At 42.5% G+C, this 26,075-nt stretch overlaps 2 protein-coding genes across 10 annotated transcripts in view; both read right to left on the reverse strand.

Moving 5' to 3' along the window:
• Positions 1-321: 321 nt before the first annotated feature.
• LOC135259888 (troponin T, cardiac muscle-like) lies at positions 322-7,187 on the reverse strand. 3 transcript variants are annotated; one of them, XM_064344804.1, is made up of 11 exons: positions 7,077-7,187; positions 6,666-6,689; positions 6,459-6,480; positions 6,169-6,229; positions 5,024-5,140; positions 4,446-4,523; positions 3,979-4,071; positions 2,974-3,086; positions 2,494-2,584; positions 2,085-2,122; positions 322-512 (listed from the first exon to the last, which is right to left on the reverse strand). In XM_064344804.1, the coding sequence occupies exons 4-11, from the start codon at positions 6,226-6,228 to the stop codon at positions 470-472; spliced, it is 633 nt and encodes a 210-aa protein (XP_064200874.1). In that variant the 5' UTR covers position 6,229; positions 6,459-6,480; positions 6,666-6,689; positions 7,077-7,187; the 3' UTR covers positions 322-469. The 3 variants fall into 3 exon arrangements, with proteins under 3 accessions (XP_064200874.1, XP_064200873.1, XP_064200875.1); XM_064344803.1 differs by having other exon boundaries at positions 322-515; XM_064344805.1 differs by having other exon boundaries at positions 322-508; positions 2,081-2,122.
• A 3,577-nt stretch (positions 7,188-10,764) lies between these two features.
• LOC135259887 (non-muscle caldesmon-like) overlaps positions 10,765-26,075 on the reverse strand; it is a 57,596-nt gene continuing 42,285 nt past the window's right edge. For 4 of the 7 annotated variants that reach the window (XM_064344797.1, XM_064344801.1, XM_064344802.1 and 1 more), the window contains 9 exons: positions 25,706-25,964; positions 24,298-24,438; positions 22,487-22,530; positions 21,743-21,818; positions 20,992-21,129; positions 20,437-20,532; positions 17,381-17,449; positions 15,302-15,338; positions 10,765-13,757 (listed from right to left, as the gene is read on the reverse strand). In XM_064344797.1, the coding sequence (XP_064200867.1) occupies positions 13,741-13,757; positions 15,302-15,338; positions 17,381-17,449; positions 20,437-20,532; positions 20,992-21,129; positions 21,743-21,818; positions 22,487-22,530; positions 24,298-24,438; positions 25,706-25,964 (877 nt within the window). In that variant the 3' untranslated portion in view covers positions 10,765-13,740. Of the gene's footprint in view, positions 13,758-15,301; positions 15,339-16,785; positions 16,837-17,380; positions 17,450-20,436; positions 20,533-20,991; positions 21,130-21,742; positions 21,819-22,486; positions 22,531-24,297; positions 24,439-25,705; positions 25,965-26,075 lie in introns of all 7 variants that reach the window. The other 3 variants (XR_010331422.1, XR_010331421.1, XM_064344799.1) reach the window with 3 other exon arrangements.

Consider the following 26,075-nt stretch of genomic DNA (forward strand, 5'->3'; position numbering starts at 1 on the left):
GTGAGTTCCCGGTCTTAGCCTCCATTCAGACTGAAGTGTAGAAGTAAAGGAAACTGACAATTCTGCTACAGTCAAACAACTGAATATTGTGAGTAGGGTTTGTGTGTCTAACAGAGGGTCTAATTGGAATATTACCAAGAATAGAGAGGCAATTTTCAGGTTGGCACTCGCATACAAACAACGGTAGGGACAGACTTTGTATGTACAGGCAAAAATAAAGAATATAGGCTTTCTGTGTGTGCACATGAGTATATGAGCATTTCAGTGAGTGTGTGTACTTGTGTGTGTTACCTTAAAAAATTCAAGCATCCAAAGAAAAAATTTATTCATGAGTCATTTATTGTTTGTACACATCGTATAGCAAAAAAAGATAACCATTCTCTCAGAATGTTGCATGTCACCACAAAAAAAGAAAGATCGTAGGCGTTTCTCTGGAGTGCTCAAACCGCGGCCTTCTGGAGCGATCCTTTTACCTCAGCCGGCCGGACACCTTGCCCTTGCCGCGACCCTTGCCGCTGAAGAAAACAGAACCGCGATCAGCACCTTCAGTTACAACCATTAAAACGCCAGCACCGCTGCAATGCCTCCGTCTGACCACCAGGTGTCAGTCAACGACAGCACTTTCACACGAAACGGGTTCAGTGGCAAACCTCTGCCAGTGCAGCAGCAGCAGTAGCATACGCTCCCTTTGTTATCTTACAGAGTTTTGGAATTTTCTGCGGAACTGTAGCTCGTTTCTGTGTTACCGCGGTTTCGTAACAGCGTGAGTAAGGTTGTTCCTGAGAAGTCTTGCAGCACCCGCAGGGTTTGTTGATGATCTTTGAGGGGGAGGGGAGGCATAAGGACGGGTGCTGTGGGACTGAGTGACTCACACGGTACAGGAAGTGCAGATGATGCTGAAGGACGCTGGGAGGATGGGGTGGGAGCAGGCTGTAGAAATTGCCGTGCCTATTGAATTTATCCTATTCTCTCATCTGCGTTTATTATAGACCAGGGATCTCACACTCCAGTCCTGTAGGGCCCCTGTGTTTGGATATTTTACTGATTTACACTTTCAGTCAACAGCCAGCTCAGACCTTGGAAACATAGCGAGTGGCCTCTTCAGATGTTCAGACTTAAATTAGGCACTTCACTGCTGAAACATGACAAAAACCAGCGTGACACTGCACGCCTCCAGGAATTTGAGATCCTTGTTTTAGAAGCTCATCAGCATTGTGCTATTAATGATTCTAATTATCAGAAGAGGGCAATCGATATATAGCCAGCTGTGAAAATTGAGTCTAATGCATTGATACAATTACAGCTCTGTTGTCATGGAGACGAGATCTGGGCCACGATCGTTCCGACAGTAGGGGGCAGTGTTCTTGAAGGGCAGGATTTGGGTGGAGCGCAGGCATCTGAATGATTTGTTTGTCTGTAGTTGGCCCATTGGAGCTGGTGTGGTCGTATGCTTTTAACTAAATTTGTGATAAGGTCACGTGACAAAGGTGCTGCAGGAGAGATGGTTGACTTAAAGTAGTTATTTTACTTGCTTTTTTAGGAAGTATTGTGCAGGATTTATCCTGGACATACTAATATTAGTGTTAATTCAACGCTTGTATGCTTACGTCTTGATCTTCTAGTAGTTTCACGCTATACTTGTATCTTCATCTACCACTTTTGTGTTGCTCATGAACTATCATTTTGATGTTGTTGCTCTTTATCATATAAAGTGAAGTTCAAGTTTATTATTACCCACATGGCAGAGGTAGACTGAATTGCATGGGCATTACAATAATAAAAAGAAAACAAGCAACGAATCATATCATATCTCTTGTAATCACACCTCAGTTCTAGATTAACTTGCTATAACTTTACTATGCTTATACTTACAGCCTATTCTTACTGGGTGAACTAGACTTGATGTTCATGGCTATGGATAACCGATGCTTAATGAGATTTTCATCTTATCGGACCTGTGTTTTATGATTGTTCCAATGACCTTTGGTATGCACTTACTGTACATCGCTTGGAATAAAAGCATCTGCCAAATATAATAGAATAATAATAATCATCATCTGAACGCAGAGAGCCTCAGTACTTACCTCTGGTGATCCTGGACACGGCACAGGAGCTGATTAACCTGAAAAAGACACACAGGAGCTTTGCTAAGTAAGACAGAGCAAGATGAACCACCATCCAGGAGTTTTATATTACTGTACATTTAATGAGGATTATATAAACTATTATTTATACTACATCTGTATGTTCCAGTCAATTTATTCTGCTTTCTCTGGATAGTTAAGCATCAGAAACTCCTGCTTTTACATCTCAATTGAGCCAATAAAGCTGAAGTAGTTAGGAGAACTTTAAAATGGCTTTATTTGCCTAGGTCCAAACCCTTTCCAAACCAAAGAGGAAATCAGCTGTATGGTAAGATATGACATTGAATCATGGGATTTTGTGTATCCATGGTATTTGTGTGCTGATGTGTTTTACTCTCTGGCCACTTACATCATACTTCTGTTTCTTCAGTTTCTCGCTGAGGTCAAACTTCTCCGCCTCCAGCTCCATCAGCCTCTGCCACAGCTCCCTGGCCTTGTCCCTACAGGAGGAACATCCAATCAAACGAGAGCTTTTAGTGATTGACACCAGCACGGGCCTGCGACATCCAATGACTGTGCTTGAAGCAGAGTAGTGAGCTGAGTTGAGACTGGGGAGTAGGGAGCTGATCTTCTGATGAAGGTGAAAGTTTGAATTTCAATTGAGGCTGTTTTTTTTTGCCTCAATTGTCAATAAAATCTGAGGATTTTTAATGGCCAGTGTTTAAAATTTGTGTTCTTCAGCTATATCTTGAAACAATAGCTGTAACTGTCAAGATAATAATCGTTTATCCTAACATAAATTTGTTATAAATAATATGATATTGTGTGAAATGAATGAATCAAATGCTGTGTGGAATGCGTTTAATGGTTGGTTCAGACAGGAACATACTTCAGTTTCTCCTCGTTCAGATGGTCGATGTTCAGGGCTTTCCGTCTTTCAGCCAGAATCTTCTTCTTCTTCTCCCTCTCCGTCTGTTTCTTAGCGCCCTTGCGGCCCTCTGTCTTTCAGGAAATGCAGACAAGGATGTACACGGACATCAGAATCTTGCGTCCTCACAGGGCCCGCCCCCAAAAAACATGAGATTTTCTTTTTTTGAAGAACATAATTTGCAGTCATTATGTCTCATCCCATTACTGGTACTTTGGCAGACGCTCTTACCCACAGTGACTTGCATCAGTAAGACAAGCGTTAAGATCAGGAATTAGCTCAAGTGCTCAGATCAGTGCTTTAGTCAGTAATTTACATTCACTCTGATTACAGCCAGTGTGAATGAACTCAATCCATGGTGCCCTTGAACACAGCTTGAGTCTCAGTTTGATCTCTCTAATTTACTCGGGCATGATAGTCTTGAGCATTGCTTCCCAAACATCTTCAATTAGGCCCCTCTTTGATAATAGAGACATTTTAAAGCCCCTCTGACAACTTTGGTTTTACTTGGATGTCATTTTCTTTTTGGTTTCTAATAGACTTTTTTTCCTTCAACCCTCAAATCCCCCCCCCCTCCCACACACACACACACACACTCACACACTCTAGGAGAGTTTGTGATCTGAGCCCTCTTCTCCTGAATTCCTCTACAGCAATGTGAAAGACTGATATTAAATTATAGGAAGCGTTTGGTTGCAGTTATTGCTGCTGAAGGTGGTGCAGCCAGTTGTTAATTTTATGGGGGCAATTACTATTTCACGAGTGATATGGGTGTTTGTTAACCTTTTTCACTAAGTAAATAAAATAATAATTGAAAAATGTGTTATGTATTTACCCAGTTTCATTACATTCTTTTTATAAAAATCATTTAATGTGACAAACATGCAATAATAGAGGAAATCAGGAAGGGGCAAACACTCATACATGGCACTGTACTCAGTGTAGAAATAACACTATAAATTTTACTGTGTAGGTCATTTTAGTCAGGGCCTTCTTCTTTTTAGCATCGTCATCCTGCTTCTTCCTATGCTCCTCCTGTTCTTTTCTCTCCCTCTCCTCCTGTGGGAGAGAAATCCAGCAGAAATCATCCATCCATCCTCTTTACCCATCCACCCTTTAGTGCTTAAACCTGCTTCCTTATTTTTCTTAGCTAGATTTTACTTGCAAGAGTGATTTTAATCATAATGTGACTTTCCAGTTAAATACATGTTTATGATGATGGTAATAATGAGGATGCAAAAGTGTAATTACAATCAACACAGAGCTGCCAGTGACTTCTGTCAATGCATGAATGCTAAACAATGTCATAACTGATGTATACTGCCACCTGTTGTTTTGGAGTGTAATGACACGCACACTCTGAAGGTTGTGGAGGGCATAGCAGACGCTCATGGGCATTAATGCACATTGCTCGTGGGATTAAGCGTACTCACGTTGAGCTTGGCTTGTCTCTCTTTTTCCTTCTCTGTCCGAATCCTCTGCTGCTCCGCCCTCTCTGTCCGCCTCCTCTCCTGCACGTGCCCACAACAAGCACAGAGCACAGTCACTTCCAGGACAAACCGGGTTCATTCAAGTCGCTTATTTTCACTCCTTGCTTCTTCGCATCCTTTCCTTGCTTCTTAGCTCCACCCGACAGAGGACGTGAGGAAGAGATGCAAGGATGAGATATGAGGATGGAGGAATCGAGGTAGCATGTATTTGATAAATAGAACGTCCTTGCTCATGGACATGGTGCATTTGGAGAGGTAGATCCACAGTTGGATCATTTATACATCACATGTTCCAAAAAAAGGACTTCCTCAAAGGCTGCACTTGTGTATCCTCACTGAAGCATCCTCTGGGAGCGTCCTTGCTCCTCTAAGGAGCATTCAGAAGATTGGAATGACCTTGATCGATTTCCAGGTCACATGAGAACCGAGGAAATGAGGACGGATGAAATAAGCGATTGGAATGAGCCCACGGTCATGTAGTCTTACCCACAATGCAACATGTTCTGTCAGGTGACACTCACGATTCTGTTGACGAGAGCCACCAGCTCCTCCTCGTCCTTCTTCCTCTGGATGAAGTGGGCCTCGATCAGAGACTGCAGCTCCTGCAGGTCCTTCTCCTGTCTCTTCCGGTGAATGTCCTGAAACAGCCCAACAATGAGACCCATTCCTCCCACCTTTCTGTAGGCGTGGTCCCAAACAAGAGTCTAGAGCAGGGACTACACGTAACATTTCTTATGGGCACCTAGAGCAGTGATCTTCATTACTGGTCCTGGTGAGCCGCAGGGTCTACTGGTTTTTGTTCTCGCCTTAATATCAGCAACCAACTCAGCCCCAAGACACAACGTGCGATGAGTTACCTGTGTAATCAACCGCTGTAATTGATCAATCAAGTGCCAAGTAGCAACAAAAACTAACAGACCCTGTGGCACGCCAGGACCAGGAATGAAGTCACTGCCCAAGAAAACAGAGAGTCCTGCCTGAACAAACAAGGGCTTCTCTCCAGGGTTTGGGGTCAGTTCCTATTTGTTTCCGAAAACTCACTGAAATTGAATTCATGCTCTAAAATATTCATACAATATTCTATGAGAAAATGTTTAAGGAATTAGTTGAATTTCAATTTATTTCCCTAACTGAAATGGAATTGAATGCCAACTCTGTTGTTTAATTTAATTTAACTCTAGGTAAACAGGCTCTCCATAAATAGATTCAAGAAAAATTTTATATTCGTAAAGCACACTTGTCTCCCTGCAATCGGCATACTTGCATTGACATAACACCTTACTCTGGGTTTAATCAAATTACCCTAGTCCTAATCTGTCCATGTGAAATCTACAGGCACTAATTTGTGTGTGTTTGCATTTCTTGTACAAATATGTGCAAGAGCATGTGTGTGCATTACTGTGTTTGTGGTTTGTGAGCTTAATGTGAGTTTAAGTATGTATGTGAGCCCACGTATATCTGATATCTGTGATTGTGTGTGTGTGTGTGTGTGTGTGTGTTTGTGTTTATGTCTGTGATTATTTATGTGTTTGTGTGTATCTGTGTGTATGCATATATGTGATTATGTGTGTCTGTATGTGTGTGTGCCAGCATGTCTGCATATCTGTGTTCCTGAGTGTTTAAAAATAACCATATTAAGAGTTCCAATAAAGATGTTCCCACTCACATCAAAATCCACTTTTTCTCCCTCTGGGATTTTTGGTGGTGCGATATTTGGCACAAACATTCTGCAAAGCAAAATAGCAACCATGACTGTCAATATCTATATCTATATCCACATCTATATATACCATCTATATTTGAGTTTCTCAGATGACTGTCTCCATTTGATTATGTTCATCACGTCCATTATATTTGTAATTATGTCTGTCCCATCCTTTCCATAATAAAGCTAATAATTAGTGTAATGTATAATGTATAATGAGTTTATTGTCTGAGAAGCAACTAGTTACTTACTTTGGCTTGGGTTTCAACTCATCTATTATTGCAGACAGAAAAAAAACAGTGAGTTTCTGACCATGTAGTCATGAGAAGAGAAACAGTGCTATTGCAACAATAATTAGATTATCTTCTGCTTTTAAAACAACAAAGATGGCGTTTGTGAAAGTCAGCAAAATTAGGCACAAATTTGTCGTCACTTTTTTTCTGATGAAAAATACTCACCTGGGACTTCCTCTTCTGCAGGTTCTGATAGTCAAGAAAAAAGAAAAATTCAGCCCCACATTTCTTTTACTTGATTTGAGAAAGCCCCCCTGGTTTGTGTGTACACAATGGGGGAATAGTTTACCCCTGAAGACTTTCATAAACAGAAACTGTCATTATTGATCTTTCTGGAATTAAATGTACAACACAATGAAACTACCCCCATCCCCCTTTTTTATATCCATTGCACAAAACATTACTTCAGCTACAATTAGCTGACAATAGATACCTAATAATCACATAGACTAGCTTTGAGCAAAGAACATTGATAAAATCCCAGTTGCTAGATAAGTCAGTAGAAGAATGAGCTGAATTTATCTGTAATGGCTGGCACAAATTTGCGGTCACTTTTTCCAGATGACAAATAATTACCTGGGGCTTCTTCTTCTGCAGGTTCTTCTGGTCAAGAAAAAAGAAAAATTCAGCCCCACATTTCTTTTACTTGATTGCAAAAAGCCACCCTGGTTTGTGTGTACACAATAGCTTCCCCCTGAAGCCTTTCATAAATAGCAACTGTTGTTATTGAACAATTTAGCATTTTATATACAGTACAAGGAAACTACCCATCCCCCCCCCCCCCCCTTTTTTTTTTAAACTATCATTTGCACAAAATATTTATTGAGCCACAATTTCTGACAATAGATACCTGATAATCGCCTAGCCTAGTTGTGGCCAAAGAACATCCATAAAATCCAAATTGCTAGAATAATAAATAGAAAAATGAGCTGGATTTATCTGTAATGGTTTCATGAAAGGTCAGGTAAAGGCATTAGAGGATATAAATTGGATTTTTCACTGCAAATGAAAAAACATGTTGATACTGTATTACGCATTAACGAAACTATAATAATTCCACACACAGGCTTAAAAATAGCATGTTTAGTTTTGTGTCTTTTTATTTATGTGATAAACAGGCATTAATGCAATGCAAGGTTATACATTTAAAAAGGTTATTTCTTTATGTATGCAAACCTGTTCAGCATCAGAACAATTAAGAATTAGCTTCTATTTTAAATGGATGTATCTGAATGAATAATAATTGAATGTGATGAGTTGCAATTGACCTCACTGCTCTCTATGGAAATTCATCAGTTAACAGATAAAGCCATTAGTAAAAGCTTTACTTAATGATCTAAACATAGATGAAATACTCAGGCACTTACCTTCTTGCCTTCATAAATAAAAGAACAGAAGAGAAAGATCAGGTTGAAGTTAGATAATAAATGTCATCCTGTGGTAAACATGAACATGAGTGAGGTGGGTTTGACGGTAATGATAAAAGGTAAAGATAAATAAATTATGATGATCCCGGTACTTACTGTTCCTCCTCTGCTACCTCATCCACATCTTCCTCCATATCTGCCATTTATGCAATATTAGTCTGTCTCAAGTCTAAGAGGGAAAAGACTTCAGTAGCAATTAACCTGAAAACATCAGAGGCATATTTATTTAATATACGCACACTCACATGGACACACATACATGATTACATGTGTTACAGAACAATAAACATCCACAGGAGAAGGAACAGCACTAGGAGCAAGAGATATAGACAGGGAACAAACAGACACGCGCGCATGCACGCACCCACACATTTTAATTAAAGTTTATATCGGGGATTATATTAAGTGGCTATACTGACAGAGCATGAACATACTTTATGAATGTGGAATTTCAATAACATACATTTGGTAAATGTGTTTACTCAGAGTTGGATCAAATGAAACAGTTTGTCCAGGGGGAATAGAAAGCCTCAGAAGTGTCTTAGTGACCTACTTTCTTACTGGATTAAGGGTTGTAAATTAGCCGTACTGAGTGATATGTGGAGAGGCTATTTTTAAGAATAATAAAGCATGGCTTGCAACAGGTGTGAAACAGTTCCCTGAAGGCTGATTCTGGCAGGTCTCATCCAATGTGCCTGAATACTAACACTTGATAAAGTTAGACTCACCCAGGCTAACTCATACAGCTGTCAATCACACAGGCCAATTCACATAGCTGAGACTCACACAGACTTACTCACATATCTTAGACCCACACAGGCTAACTCACACATCTTAGACTCACACAGGCTAATTCACACAGCTGAGACTCACACAGACTTACTCACACAGCTTAGACTCACACAGACTAACTCACACAATTGAGACTCACACACATCAATACTCACACAGGCTAACTCACATACATTCATGCTCACACAGGCTAACACACATCCATGCTCACTCAGACTAACCTAGATAAACCCAGAATGACTCAGGTTAACTCATACACACCCAGAATTTCTCAGACAGTAAATCCCACTACATGTTAACTTAAGGGTTAATTTTGAAATATAATTTGATCAGGCCAGTCTGCATTCGGTAAAATTAGATTTGTAACATACAAGCAATTAAATCAGAGACTTAATAAAAAGATTTCATTTTGTGCGTGTGCGTGTGTGTGTGTGCGTGTGCGAATGCGTGTGTGTGTGATGGAGATATGCCTATGCACATTATGGAATGAAAGATACTACTATTAATATTAATAAAAACATTATATACTATATAGTATGTACTACATGTTAAATACCATTCCTGTATCCTCAACTATTCATTCAGTCTCAATCTGTGAATCTCATTCTCAGATATCTATGACAAAACAAAATAACATTTTCTCTGTACTTCCATCTGTCATAACCAGACACTTAGAAAGAGAAATACCCAACAAGAGCGATTCATGTCAATCTGAGAGCCACCAAAATCTAGTCTATTGGAGGCAACACAAAATGTGTGACAGGAACCAAAATACTATTCAACAAACAAACATGCTTAATCCAAACCAAAATTATGTTGGACACAGCAAGCGGACAAAAGAATGTGTACTGTGGCATGGCCCATCTGTCTCTTGGCTGTGTGTCTGTGTGGTCTTCCCTGAAATCACTGAGGAATTCACACCCGATTAAATGTGTCTGCAGTGGTATTAAATGCATGGACTTGAATGTGTTAGGTGTACCTAGAATAATAAAGTGGAGAGGTGGGGTAGGTGGGGTGGGTAGGGTGGGGGAAAGGGAGGAGGGGGTAGGGATGTCGTAGTTGGGCCATTTTAAAACCCCTGTTAACTCAGAGCCTCAACTAAAGAAAACTTCACCACTAACCTTGCCGGTCACAGTATTTATGAGCGCAGTGGTCATGTAAAATATAAAAAGGATTACCATTTTACAATGCCCTTTGTTCCACTTATAACCGCTTCTCCTGTTACATGTTGCTTTTTCAGTAGGGGGATGCAGTTCACAATCACATGCTCTACCTTGTTAAAATCCTGCTGTTTTACAAAGCGCCAAGCATGACATGACATTCCAACGGTCCCCTCAGTGCGCAGCCCTTAGAATAAGCTCTTACAGTCCGAAGCATGCATCCACAGCAAGGTATGGGGGATTCTGGATCCGCTTACCTGATACCCAGAGGGAGAGGTTGTGATTCTTACTCGTGGGTGTCCGGACTTCAAACGACTTGATTCGAGCCCCAAGGCTCACATAATAGAACCTTACCTGCACATGTGACCCATACACTTCCTGATTGGCTGGAGCGTGAATGCTTTGTCTATTGTTAGACTGTCGAAACCCAGCAGGCAATGTCATACAGCAAAGGGGGATTTCAGAGAAGGTCCATAAGGTATAAAGCCTCTTTAATAGATGTTGTATTTGCTTTGATTTAGTTTGTAAGAGCAGTCAGGGATGGCCAGTATTACAAATGTATGCATTTAAAATATGTATTTGCATGTATGCATTTGATACAGGTAATACAGGTTTACTCTCCTCTTTACATTGTATCCTGTTTTGCCATGTGGCAGAACAACCTGTAATTTTGAATGTAGGTTGATTAGTTTGATTATAGTTCAGACACATTTTTGGGAGGTAATGTTACTGCATTTAAAAAAATCTCCGCTAACAGTGTTACAGAATAATCTGCGGCTAAGACGGAGGTAATTTGTAGGTAACTAAAAGATGTATGAGTCCAGTGTGTGCACCATTGGAAGGCTGAACCCCTTCTTTAAGAGAAACAGAAAACATGACAATGTGTTTTTTTTTTGGTCATTTAGGTATTTATTGCTGTTGCAGGGTCATTGATATAATGTTGAAACCATCATGTATGAAGCCACATACAACAATACACATATTGACGGTGTGTACAAATAACAGGAAAGAAAGCTTGTGAGGACATAGACTATCCACTACAATACACATTCTGAGAGATGCAGAGCACGTGAGGACACAGTTTGCATAGTTTCATCCTTGTACAATACACAAGTGTTTTAAAAAAATGTAAACACAAAACCAAAATCAAATTGGAATAATTTCATATACATTTTTTTTTCTTATAGCACAACTTAAGTATTTCAGGAGAGGGGGTTTCACTTTCTCATCAGGAACAGACTTTTTGTTAGGAAAAATATTCAATATTATTCACGATAATACATTGGACAGGACCTGATGAAAGCTGATCACACTGGTTTCAAACTCAGTCTTATAATGTGCATGTTAATATCTCTAAAAACAGGAGACAAGATGTGGGCGTGGCCAACCAAGTCCTTGTCTGCAGTATTACCACACTAACAAAGTACCTAACATCAAAATACATATCTAATTGGTTTGATGGTCATTTCTTCATGCTGCAGAATTGGGATAATTTATATTAATTTGTATAATTTTAACCTAATTGCAGTTTTTATAGATATGTTGAATTTAGGCAGAAAGGTGTTACTTTGCTGGATATCCAATTTGCATGCAATATTATCATTTCACCAAATCAATATTAGTTTTGAAATGGCCCAGGAATGCAGTTTGTGAAAGGCTTTTTCCCTGTTTTCCTAGCTCTATATCTATCCCCGGTATATATAACTTCGAGAATAATTTTGAATGCCGTTTCCGCATATAAGATAATACCTTTCCAAACAAAGGTAGTCGTCCTGAAAGCACCTTTTCAGGTATTTTAAAGGTTGCTTTGTTTCCTGTTTAGTACACTAATGCTAGAAGTAGCCCCAATCCCTACATAATTTCCTTCTCACATTAAGGATATTCCTTATGAGAGATAAATCCAATGTCATCACAGATCATTTGGCCACATTCCCCAACTTCTACAGTCGTAATAATGGCACATGGAAATGCTTCAAACATTTTTAAATAAACCAGACCGCATTCATTCTCTATTGAGAGTCTATCATGAACATCCAACACTCACAATGAACTAAAACTTTGATTCCGGCTCAGAATGTGTCTTATGGCTGGCACTGACACCCATAGTGTGTGTTCTCAGGGTGAACTGAACTGTCCCTCATAAAAAAAACGTGAAGCCAGCAGGACATGTTCATGCTTTTTGGGCCTTGAATCTTCATAGTGGTTAATAAATGTATTTCACAGGGGCAAAGTACAAAGAGTCATCGCAAAGGCTAATTTCTACCTGCAATCCCTTGCCAAGTCCAAACAACAAGCTGTGTCACGTATTATGGATGATTAATTTAAGAGAAATGAGACCGTAAACTGACATCAACTTTTACAGAGCTGTCAAAGTACTGCTCACAGAAGAAGAAAAAAAGAAACTTCACGAGCATTTCTTAATACTTTATAAGGAATACATTTCTATGGCTGCGCATAGCTCTTTATGTCCAAGAAATACACTGTAGTAAAATATGTTTATACAGCTTGCTGCAATGCATGTTTGTCAGGGAATGTGTAAATGCTGTCTTATAGGAGGTTTCAGCTGACCTGTATATCATCGGCTTTTTGCACTTACTTAGCGTCGTCAAGCACTGGTGGATGCAAGCGAAAGCGAGGCTCACACGTGGAGAATTAACCTGCAAGTAAACTGGCTGCAGTCTTCGGCATTCTCTGCACAGAGGCTTAAAGACCCTAAAAAGCTCTCTCGAAAACAGAATTCATTCGTGTCGGGTTCACACTGTGGGCTTCGTTTGCCGTCTCTAGAGAGAGTGAGAGAGAGAGAGACGCTGGGTCGAAACAAATCAGGTCTGAAGAGGCTAGTCGCCCCCATATCCGGCGAAATAGGAAGAAAACAACAGCAAAACATCCGTTAAATAAAATTTCATAATAAAACAAAACAAAACAAACAAAAAAAAAATCGTAGTTTCGAATACGTTTATAATGATAACTCTTTTACTTTTTTTTCATAAATGCTTTCTAGTGGCTGGTATCGATTTAGGAGTACAAAGTGTGTGCACAAATCTCAAATGAAAAAGCCGTGAGATACATATATCGGTAATGTTCAATAATAAATATATGTAGTAACATATATTACTTAGACCATTGTTCAAAAGCATCAATAAGTGGGAGAATTAAACATATTAAGTGATGAGTAGATATTTGTATTTTTGTCCTGAACTCTTTAGTGACCCACTAAAGTCAGTACCACTATCAACTAACCGCAAATCCCATTTGGGCCTGAGGACTCGTTCTGATACGCTAACGTTGACTCGGATTCTCTGTGATGTCAGAGTCTGTTTTAACAGGACCCAATCTGCCCGGTACGTACAGTATGAAGAGACCAGTGGCACCACCTTTTAGGCGACAAACCGGCAGAACAAATATCATTGGGCTAAAATAACTCTCGTCCACGTCAGGTGGCAGGGTCCTTTCATTTCGATTCCGGAGTTTTAATTACTCATTTAAATTACTTTCAAAGCTATAAAAATTCTAAAAGTTCAAATTTCACAGCATAGTTTTTTTTTCTTTTTTTAAAAAATAAAATGAGAGTACAAGGACATGTGCAAAGCAGTAAGCTTTAAAACGGCCATGTCTGGCTCTCGGGGGGCTGAACACAGTGCTAATATACATCATGCTTCCTTTTACTGGTGCACACCAACCACCCCCACCCCCCCACCCACACCCCCAACCCTGGGGTTCCATTTATTTATCTTTTTTTTTTTTTAATCATATTTTTTTGGTATTAAAAATATACAAAGCAAAAAAAAGGAGTGTGTCGTGTGTTTTTTTTTGTTTTTTTTTTGCTGATTCCGGCCTTCTCAGGTCTCAGACTCAGTATGGTTAATGTCCCGTCCCTGCTGAGAGAGTGAGAGAGAGAGAGAGAGAGAGAGAGAGAGGGAAAGGGAAAGAAAGAGAGAGAGACATCTGTCATTAGTCTTAAAACAGACACCAGGGACCTAAGAGAATCTCACAAAGCCAGACCCCACCTCCTCCGTCTTATTTTTACAAGAGAGAAAGACTATAAACCTGTCACATTTAACAATGAAAAAGAAGAGTTTCACCTGCATATTTCTACTAAAGCTGTTCTTATGGGGTTAGGCAGACAGGTATTTTCACACTCACACACATACTCAACCCCGATAGAGTATTTATAACTCTAATAGAAGCACATCTGGTCCCCATTTAGTTGGCTGCACACCGTGAATGTTCCAGCGTGTCATTCAAAACTAGTACATGTAAAACAAATGACCGACGATTTGCAAAAAAAAAAATTTGTTAATAACGTAGCCTGGTGCTAATTCTTCCAGCTATAAATGAGGCTTAAAGGGAGAAGCGTTAGCCCTGTAAATCCGGCTCGGGGATTGTGTAACTGCCGTGGCTGTCCCCGCAATGCACTAACAAATGCTTTTCTCCCATTCGGGCGCCTGGCCCGGCACTCGTTTGCGTGATTGATGGGCGTCCTGTCGTCGTCCGCCCTTCAGTCGCTGTTATTTCAGGGGGGGGGGTGCGCATTTGGAGAACTGCACAGCCATGTAATGAAATTTCATTCATGTAAGAAGGGGTCGAGGTGAATGGTACGTGTTTGGCCGAACGGGGCAACCTTGACCAAGCCGTCGCTGTCTGGATCGGGTGACTGATGGAAAGAACAGCGGTGTGTTTCTGCCATCATCAAACGAGCAAACGGGAGAAACCTGGGACTGTCCCTATCCTGCTGCTTTCTTCAGCTAGCCTCTGACACACACACACACACATACACACACATGCCATTTGGCTACGTGCTGTTTTGTTAATAATCCCCAGAACTTGGCTGTACTCTTTCAATCAAACAGCTGTGCTGTGCAATATTGGCACCACCAGCAAAGTATCTCCGAATTCAAAGGGGACTGGGGGGGTGGGGGGGGTGGCGTGGGGTGGGGGGGGGTGGCTGTGGGGACGGGAGGGACATAACCAAAACAGTTCTGCCATCTCTGGAGCTATCAGAGTTCTGTGTGCCAGGATGCAAGGTCGCGGGCAAATTTAATTTTAGAGCAGAATGTGCCAGCACTGACATTTCAGAAAGATCTATGACAAAAAAGCGAACAAAACAGGTTTGATTTACAATGGAGCAGAAGCCTGGCACCTGCCAACACCGAAATGAATGAGAGAGAGATAGAAAGAGAAATGAGAGAGAGATAGGATGAGAAATAGAAAATAGAAGAGAGAATGAGAGACAGTGACAATGACAGAAAGAGAACAAGAGAGAAAGCGAGAGACAGCAAGAGACATAGAGAGAGACAGTGAGAAAGGAGAGTGAAAAAGAGAGTAGTGCATGTGCTAACTAGTCACCCTGCATCACCACAGCACACACACACACACACACACACACACTCCCTCCCCCTCCCAGATGAGAAATGCCCCTTACCATTGGTGACCGCTTTGCTCTTGCCTCCGATCGCCACCTGCCACATCGCGGTCAAAGAAAAAAAAAAAAAAAAACACCAAGAAAAATAAAGAGAGGAAATCAGAGAAAGGAACCAGAACAGTCTGCTTCTGCTGTGGCATTGTGTCTAAGCCATGCTTGGACTCTTTCCACTGAAGGCCATTACAGTACATAGCAATTTCATTGTGCCATGCCGAGTGTACAGGAACGGAAGACTCTGCCAGTGAATGCTGCACTAGATATCAAATTCAGGTTCGTAACATTGCACATATAAATTTGTTTATGAGTGCGTGAAACACAATCCAAAAGGTTGAGATTCAAAAGAAATCGACAGCCTTTATTTATGTGTTTACAAATTGAATACATGTTTTTCTGAGCCAATGGTCCAAATCGGTGGACTACTTGTGCCCATAATGCATTGTGTTATTTGTATGTGCCACGCCATCAGTGGAAAGATCTGCGATTGCGAGAGAGGATGAAAAATGCTGACTTTGTGAACCACATCAACAGGTTATTGCAGAAGAGAGAACACAAAGGTTTTGGGGTGCGCAAAGATGGTGCCAGAGCATTCCCCAAACTCCAAGGCTGTGACTGTGACCCCAAAACCCTCCAAACTTTTAACGACCCGTAAACCTACTGTGATGAAATCACTTCCATTGTACCCCTGTCTCAAAAGCCACAGAGCAATGCTGTTCACCTATGAACCTCTCAGCTGTCATAAATCTTCATAACTTTATAATCATTATCTCTAATTCCCCAGCCACCACACAATTTGACAGGTTTCTGTGAAGAATGAATTCGCAATGCTTCTTCTGGCTACCACTAATTGCCCAACTCGGTGCCGTTATACGTCAACACTGCCCAGCGCTGTTTCCTGCTGTCTAAGTGGTCGGCCGCGGTTGACCGCGTCTCGGTTTGTACCCTGAAAAGCCGGATAGTTGCGGCGCATTAGCTATGGCACTCCGCAGCTAGCCCGCGGTCGCGCAGCTGTTGCCAAACTTGGACGCGCTCTCTGAACCCCCGTCGCCGTTACGGTCGCTCTTTTATTGAAACATCATCCCGCATAAAATAAAATCGCCACGGCGCTGCGAATGGACCACGGGGGACTGCGGAATGCCATTCCTCGTCCAAAGGTCGCCATGGAGACTATTGATAGCTGCGCAGCTGACGCGTGTGCAAGGTGCGGTAAGCTGCAGCACGCGGCAGGCATCTGCGTCCGTTTGACTGGAACCGCTGCCATCGGACGAGTCTGCCATCAAAACCGCGATTTGAAATGAGAGAGTTCAAATTCGCCGTCCCTTTTTTTAAAGCCCTCGCTAACTCGTTTTCTGTTCCGGAAGGCATCCCGTCCAGAGAGTTATGCGGTATTAATAATCGAAGCTGCCAGTTACCCTGGTGAAACTGAGTGAGATCATTCAGCCACGAGTGCTGACGGCTTTGCATTGACATTCATTTGAGCGGTTTACCTCTTCTGCTCATCTCCGGTTTAGAGGCGAAGTCGACTAACTAAGAGAAGGCTTAAAATAAAACAGACAACCAACAGTCCAGCATTAGGCTACTTCTCCAGCTTGTGCGGTTTCATTACCTAACTCTGTGTGGGACTGCTGAATGATTCTGTATGACTGTATTATTAGGTAAATATATCACTTTTCTATTTCATATCAAATATACAGTTATCCTCAAAGAGTGAGATTAAGACCTGCTTAAGATAAACATTTTCCTTAACTTTGACTTAAATACAAGCGTTAAACATTTACATATTTTCATCACAAACTCTACTTTTAGTCATTGCTGAGGACAAATGAATAAGTTAAGGACAAATGTTGATTGAATCCCAGCCAAAGTTACGGACAAATTTTGACTGAATCCCAGCTGTGTTTCCTAAAGAGGAAATGCAGCGCTTGTTCTAGATTACAACATGAATCATATTTCTATGGTATAGTATTGCGCTACTTCATCTGCAGTCTTAACAAACATTGTTATCTTTCATCATTATCCCCAAATGGCTTTATAGCAGCTCATGGTATTGTTTGTTTTGGCTCACGTCTCCATGGCCGTTACCTTGGTCGCGGGGGAACCCTTGTTTTCCCATAGGCTGCGCTTGTTGGTGACATCACCAGGTTTCAGGTCCTGTAATGAACAACAGAAATCTGAGCATTATGTCATCCAGAGAGGAACTGAGGTAACAAACAGACTTTTACCATTTAAAATGGGGAAATATATCCCTATAAGGAATCAAAAGAGGTTGCTTTTACGTTAATAGTTATATACAAGAGACTGTGCACTGGAAAAGATTCATTGAGTAATCATTTTGGCAGTTTAATATGACTGTGGAAACATTGTAGTAAAAACATACACGTTTTAAAAACACTGCTACAACATTTACCCCCCCCCCCCCCCCCAACCTAATTACAACCTTACGTGCACATTACTGCAAGTTTCATCCCTGTTTTGCACTAGCTGTTACATTCTGTTCTGAAAGTAAGAGGGTAAAGGTCTTCTGGGCAGAGTTACAGGTTCTGAAGACTCACCAAAAATTCAAATACAGTATTATAATTTCATCCCTTCTTTCTCTTAACCAGGAGAAGGGTCTCTGGATGGTAACTGTGGAGTTTCTGGTGCTATTTTCCAGTGCCAAACCTCAAATTGACAGCACGTTATTTCAGAATGTGCATTCAATTTGAATAGTTTGGCTTCAACTGTAGGTGGACTTTCAATGTTGAGAATACAGAGTTCAGAATATGGTGAGGCCATAGAGTTTTGGAGTAGGCTGTTACCATGGTGACTCCCATCAACCCCTGGGGTTAGAGAGTCTGTCCACAATCTGTCCTCTCCCAAATGGCTCTCCATTTGGCTCTCTGCAGAGATAGCGGTACAGTAGGAGACTGCAACGAGCCAGAATTTTCTATGCCCTTAACTCACTGTTACAAAAGGCACTTGACTGACATTTTGCGCATGGTCAAAGTGGTCAAAGTGGGCTTCTCTTTGAAACATACAGGCTAAGACACATGTGCTAAAATGCAGACAAAATCCAATGTCTAGTCGTTTAATCAGAACAAGAAATAAGGAATTCCCAGGCTTGAAGGGCGTGTAAAAACCCACAGCAGGAGACAGGACCGCGGAGCTGATTAAAGATTCAGGCTGGAGGGAAGTCTGCAGTCTGCACACTGTTTGCAAAAAGATCAAAGTCAAGATTTCCAGAATTTAAAAATAAATAAATAAATAAATATTGATCTCTGCCTTTTTGCTAATCGTGTACAAACAGCAAACTTTCCTTGACCAGTAAAGCTGAATCGATCTTAATTCAGCTCACTTTTAACTACACAGAAAGAGCAGGAGAAAATCACAAACGCAAAGCCATGAACAGACATACAATACCTGCCGTGGAGGGAAAGGCAAGAGAAGCACAAGAGAGAGGAGTCCAAGGAGAACGGAGAGTGACAGGGACTACCAAGCAGAGCAAAAACGATTGGCTAGCAGAGAAGAAGAAGGAGGAGGAGGAGGAAAACAGGATCATTATCTTCAGGTTAATTAATGCAAACCAATAGAAAACAGGATAATTAGAATCAAGAATAGAATAGAAGAGCAAAGTGAAACTGTGAAAAGCATAAGATTGACTGATTTAAGACAAACCAAGGGCCTTTTCAGGATTCAATGGCAGCTAACGCTCTTTATAATTTAATGAGCCCCAGTTACTTATTTCACAGGACAATTCTGTCATAAAAACATAAGGAACAGCTGTAGACTGGACATTTCCTTCATGAAAGTGTTCTAATTCGGTCCGATACAGGAACAAAGCACCGTTGATTTAAGCAGCGATCGCCTTCAGTTCAGTTACTCTGACAGCTGCAGACACAGTTTGTCCAGCAGAGGGCAGTCTAGTGTGGGCAAGCGAATACACTATTTCCCCTCCCCAGAACTTGCTGGCAGAATGTTGGATAATATCCCAGCATGCACCTCACTAGTCACAGTGCGCTGTACCAAAACCGTGACGGTCCACGAACACAGGCTCAGTCACTGGGGAGACTTTGTTAGCATCTGCTGCACAGAGTGTACCAGTTTGGAGCATTACAGCAAATTTTAGCTGTCAAAATAAACAGAAGGCCGAAATGGTACAACAAGAAAATACTGCATGCTTTCCCTGCTAGAATGTGCTGGCCGATGCCAACGAATTGAATTAAGGGCTGGTATATTGATAGCAAAATAGCATGGCACAAGTGTAACTTTAAAGGTACTATTCGGGGGCCACAGCAATCTGACCTTTGGTGCTGCTTTTGAATAAATGACCGTGAGAAAGGCCCCCTGGGGGCCAAATACAGAATTACAGCTGTAAATGTATATACCTTCTAAAGGGATAGTTCTCTTCCGGCAGTTTGTTCATATTATTTCAGATGTAGTCTATGTTTTTGACTGGTCCAGACAGTTTTTTTTGTGTACAATCAAGGATATTTTAGATATTTACAGAAGCCTCTGATGACCTGCCAACTTTACAATGGCTGGTGTAGGGGCAATGACGGGTTTGTGGATTTAAATCAGAAAATACACTTCAAGTAACTCAGAGTATCTTGTACAGAGTGTAAACTACCCCTTTAAAAGGTTAAAATGACTCTGCAAATTCCCATTGATATCTGACTGTGTAAATACACTTGAGCCTCGACTCCTGGCAAACAGTTTAACAATAGCACAATAGTGGCTTGAGGAGTGAAATTGAGACGGAGAGATAAGTTGGAGTCCTGCCACCAGGTGGCACTCTCTAAATTGATTTGGCTAACTGACCTTTTATAGTCTGCATGCGATCTTGTAAGCCTATCACTTTCACTGTGCGTTACACAAATGCATATCTGCTGTTGCATACTCGTCTAGTACAGGCACTGAAAAGATACAATTGCACAACACCCATCTGTTTTGCTGGATTCCATTTCACATTGTCTGTCATGCTCTTGATTCCAGATTCACTCTCTCACACCCTAGATCCACTGACTTGACTCTCTGTGTGACACTGTGGTTAAATCAAAATCATGAACCTAATGAATGATAACTAGCTAGCTAACCAGCTGTCTAACCACCTGACTAGCTAATGTGTTCTGTGCATTGTCATGGTGACGGCGGTTCCTTACAGCAGGCTTGGCCGCGGCAGCTTTGCCAGGCTCGGGGGTTTTGGTCAGCCAGTCGTTGATACGCCCGGCCACGCCTATCTTCATGCCCACAGCTTCCTGTTCAGAGAGGGGGAGAGAGGCGGGGCGGGGCGGGGCGGGGGTCAGCAGGGCATAACGGGCATGTCCTCCATTGCTCGTCTCTGGCTCTCTCCAGACATTATGTCTTCCATATCCCTTCCTCTCTTCCAGCTGTGGTCTGCACTGAGAGTTCTGATGCAAAATGGCTGCCAGGTGTTCATCAACCAGGCTACACACTCAAGCTGAGGGGAGTTTTAGTTCACAATCTATTATTATTTTTATAATTATTATAACTATCATTATTATTAATTGGCAGTGCTAAGGTGTCGACCCTTTCCTGCAGCACAGCGACTTGAAATCTTGAGATAAAAGATGCTATATAAATCAATAATCGTATTATTATAACAATAAAAAAGCATATAACAAATGTATTAATATTTTTATTATTATTATTGTTGTTGTTGTTATTAGTATTACTGACAGCAGATGGCGCTCTACCTTGTTTGTGTTCCCTGGGCTCCCCGGAGAGCCGAACACATTCCCTTTCTCCCACATGCTCTTGATGTTCCGGATCCCGTCGGTCACCACCGGCAGGTCCGCCGCTGCCGCCTTGGGGGACTTGGGATCCTTGCTGGACTGCACAGAGGAGGAGGGGTATGTGCACATTTAAAATAGAGACAGTAATACTAGGACTGTATGCCGTAAAGGCTACATAACACTGTCACAAGCATGGCATGACACCACAATGTATGCCACAATAATGTGGATTAGGTCATTTTATTATCTGTTCTGACATTTCACTGCAAATACGACAGTGCATTGCCATTGGTCATACGTTGCAATGACTGACTATGATGGATGTTATGTCATGCTTATGATAGCACAAGGTTAGCTTTATGCTGTTGACAAACGGACTAAAACCATACTGTGATACTGTGGATTGAGGACGAATACTATGTCAACTCTGAGATCCGCACTATACAGGTTTAAAATATATTGCGGCAGTGATACCATCTCTGTCAGGCAGAACATTGTTGCTAGGAGGACCGCTGTACCAGGAAATCATGCTGTGTCAAGACTCATCAAGTAACATCCCTGCCCCGAGTACTGGGACAGCAGGGTACAGTTCCCACGTCTGTCACGGGAGTTCTTCGCCTCCTCAAAAACACCCAAAGAACGGCCAAAGAATGACGCTGCCAGCTGGTTTAAATCCAGATCACGTGTCCATGTGCCAGGGCCACCCTCTCACCTGAAGGGCAGTGGTGTACTGCTCCAGTCGGTTGTCAATCTTGGAGACGACGGGAAGGTGCGTCGGCTTCACCGCGCTGCGGAAACCACAGGCCCAAAATCTGTTAGTGCCGCTAGCCGAGCAGAGGCGCGATTAATCACCAGATAACTGACGAGCCCTTCTGCAGAGGTCGCTGCGTTCACTTGCGAGTCCTCGTATTCACAAATAATATCTTCCAGAAGTTTAGCTCGATCGCCTTTTATGGAGTCGGGGAATCTTTTTCTACTTGTTTCCCACATTGGCTGCAATGGGGGTTTTTTTTGTGTGTGGTTTATTTGATTCCCTCGGGAAAATGGCCACTATAAAGCTCTGTGTGAAACTAACCTATTTGTGAAAGGAGATACACAAAATAAAGACAGTGATTGATTGATTAATTGATTGATCGATCGGTGAACTAACCAATTTTTCACCCAAATGTACTACACACCATAAGGCTTACTGTTTATGTAAGATTAGAGTAAAACCCAATGCAGTATCAACCATTCAACAGCAACTGTCCTATGATTCTGTTGCTGTTGCTTTTCTGTTGTCATTCTGCTATGAAAATGACATATGGCCATCATGCAAGAAAAGTGCTGCATAACTAGAACTGTCATTATTACGTCAATTATTTTTCTACATATTAAGTGGAAGTAGAAGGACAGTTAAAGAGGTGGTCAATAAGCAGACAAGAAAAAAGAAAACAAACACGGTCGAAGCTCTTACCTTTTCTGAGCAGACTTGTTTAAGAACTCCGCCCTCTCGCCGATCTGTAAGCACAAGTCAAAAAAAACCATTTCACACACGGCGAGGAAGGAGCCACGTGATGACTCTGTGAGGTAGTCACTCTGGCCTGGATTCAATCAACACCAGTCCTCAAAATTGACTCACACTTCAATTAAAATGATCATTTTTCTTCATAAACCATGTTTACTGAGTTCAGCAACCGTCGAAATGAACTCGCCAAAAAAAACCATTCGCATTTCCTCTCAAGTCAAAATGGTGAAGAACTGACTGAATCCAGGCCTATTTAAAACCACCATGCTCCACACGCAGACGCACACACACACGCAAATACACACACACGCACGCACGCACACACACACACGCATGCACACAAACTACTTCCAATTTTTCAGGAAGGTCACTACATAAGAGATTTGAATGTTCTGTTCAAATTCTTATCTTCTCAGTGTCTTTTAAACCGCAAAACGACGCAGAGAGAAAGCTGCCGCCTTTTTAAAGAGCCGGCATCTCGGCTGCCGGGAAGGGAGGCGTGGGAGTTCCCAAATTACCCCTCCACAGGAAATTCTTCAATCTCAAGCGTATTTTTAATGGTCATTATTTGAGCGCAGTTATTCTGTTAACTTAATTGCTTTCCTGTAACCCTAAAGTTAACATTTAATGAGAAGTGTACACTTCATAAAATGCTATTTTTTTCTTCTCCTTTCAGTTCGTTGTTGGTGGAGTAATATGCCCTTAAACTATAACTGAATGGAGGTATGGGAGCACAGATTGCCTGTTATTTTCACATTTGTCTTATAAAAATACTTTAATGAGCAGCAAGATCGGGCCTGAAGACAGAAAGGTCCTTCTGCACCATCGTCTCAGTAGTTAAGAAGACCCAGTTCCTCAGTAATGGGATCTTTGGAGACTTGTAAGCCACAGATGCCAAATGAGGATTTAGTAACTGTTCATTTATGAACTTTAAAGTTTATATACACTACCGCACGCACCCCTTTCATTGTTTTGATATGTGAAATGAAACCTTGACAAAGGGCGTACGTGTTGGTATTTAACAACAAAGGATAACTCTTCTACCGAACTCCCACGTGTAGCTGGGACGTTTTTTTTAACCGGAAGCAGGAGGCATTCACATAATTCAACCCCCTGTGGACAGTAAAGACACACAACACACAACTACACCACCAAAAACACTTCCCACACCACCCCACAGCACAACCTCTGCGTGTGTAGACGTACTGTACATACAGTAAACATGATGACAAAGTAAATCTGTGGAAGGAAGAGTCGGGTTCATCAGCATTTACAGATGGACTCAAAAGTGCTTAATCAGGCTGGAAACAGGAGCAAGCACAGCCAAAATCACGACGTCTATGCCAACTAGAAAAGTAAGCAAATAAAAAATGAAAATGGTCAAGGCTTAGAAGATCAAAGAGAAGCATTTCACAGAAGGCCCAGTGTAAATAAACGCGAGCTCACTGAGATTAGATTTTCTCAACCCAAAAATGTCTTTCTTTTTACCTCCAAAGAACTGACCATCAGTACAAGGGGCTTGAGGCTGAACAGCATTTGATGATTTAAACTTATCACAGACATTTGGCTAAGGAAACTACAGCTACTGCATGTAAACAAGCTATGCAGTACAAAGCTACAAAGCTATTATAAAAGCAGCAATTGTGGGCTCTTAATTGTGACAGTTTTTTTGTTTCTTTAATAGCTTTCCCAGGGAAGGGCGAGGGGCGTGTTTTTGGGAACGGGGTCAGAGGTTAAAGGTCATCCGGGGAGAGGCTGACCTTGAGGGAGGAGCCCCTGGGACTGACACACTTGAACGGCTTCTTGCCCTCTCCGTCGCCCGACTCTTCCACTTTCTGCCTCTTCTCCGCAGCCTCCGCCCTCCTCCTCTCAATCTCCTCCTTCATCTTCCTCTTCTCTTCCTGCAAGAGAGACACACACAGACGCACACACACATGCACACACACACGCACACACATGCACAGAGGAGAACCTGATCTCTCCTGGTCTTGGAACCCAGACAGTCAGATCTCAAGAGATCTCAAGATTCTCTCACGTTACCGTCTGGCAACAGCGCTCACTACGATAAGCTCTGCCAGTGTCGTTACAGCTTAATACTGGCCAGATTCTCCGAGCGTAGCTGGTGGAAGAGTGACATTATTTGACATGCACCTCCTCTCACTATTCAACCACCACCCTGCATATCACAGTTTATGCCTGAACTGCTGGTCTGAAGCGCTGCCTTCACCCTTGACCTCCCTTCACTGAGCTGATGTGATTGGCTGGAAGATATTGTTCACACGGGCAAGTGGGCGGGATTATCGCTCTGAAATCCCAGTATCACACAGCAAAAATGTTCAGTGTTAAACGAACCGTGAAAGAGTATGTAAGAATCCAAGTGAGATCAAGCTTTCTCTATCACAGTAAAAAAGCACTTTTTGACATTTTGCCGTGTGGCAGAGATGCGTACAGCCCTGGCGTCTGAGACCAGATTGGGGCGGATTACCGCGCGCTGGGCACGGACTCAAGCGGTGGGCGGCTGCGTGGGGCCGATCGGGGCGCTTTCCGCTCCTCTCGGCAGACGGCTCGGCCCCCGTGTCAGCCCTACCCGAAACTGCCGCGTAGCGCATTCCACCGGCGGGGGCGGCACTGGCGGCTTTGCGCGTCACCGGGGGAGGCGGCCGTCCGCTTAGACCGCAGCTCAGATTGCGTTTTGTTTTTTTCGCCGGTCCCGCCGGGTTACGGACGAGGGAGGCCGGCTTTCCGACTGCAGCCGAGCGGCTAACGGCGGCGCGCTAACCGGCTCGGAGCCCAGTCGGACCGTCTGCCAAGCGAGCGGGCCTCACAAAGACAGGCTTATGCAGGCTTCGAACAGATAGCGGCCAAAATGTCACCGACGATTACGGTTTCGCTGCCGCACACTCGATACGGTCACGGCTTTCGTTGCGAATTGCGATCGTTTTTCAAGCAGAACAGGGCACATATTGTATGTTTTGTCACTGCATCACAAATGGCCATTGTTGTTTGGGTGAGACGGCTTTCCCAGGTGTCAATGTCGGGGATAATTCCTCACTCATTCTCTCATCCTGTCTCCTACTCGCTGTTTCTCTTTTTTCACTTTTCTTCTCTCTCTCTCTCTCGCTCTCTCTCTCTCTCTCTCTCCCTCTCTCTCTCTCACGGCTTGCCTACCTCTTCCTTGGCCTTCTTCTCCTCGCGCTCCTGCTTCTTCCGTTTCTCCTCCTCTTCTAGGACCTTCTTCCTTTCCTCCCTCTTTCTCTTCAGCTCCTCCAGCTCGGCCTCGGCCCCCTGCTGCTTCTGCCTCATCTTCTCAAACTCCTCGCTCTCCGCATCGTCGCGGCGACGCTTCAGCTCCTCCAGCTTGCGCTCCGCCTCCTGTCGAGCGGCATCGTCCTGCTCCTCCACCTCTGGTGAGCGCATGCTCCCACGGCTACACACACACACACACACACACGCACACGAGCGCACATACATACGCACACACATAAACATACACACACAGGAACGTACGCACACGTATGCATACACATGCATGCCCACA

This window comes from Anguilla rostrata, chromosome 7 (assembly GCF_018555375.3).
Source record: "Anguilla rostrata isolate EN2019 chromosome 7, ASM1855537v3, whole genome shotgun sequence".
NCBI classification, from domain to species: domain Eukaryota; kingdom Metazoa; phylum Chordata; class Actinopteri; order Anguilliformes; family Anguillidae; genus Anguilla; species Anguilla rostrata.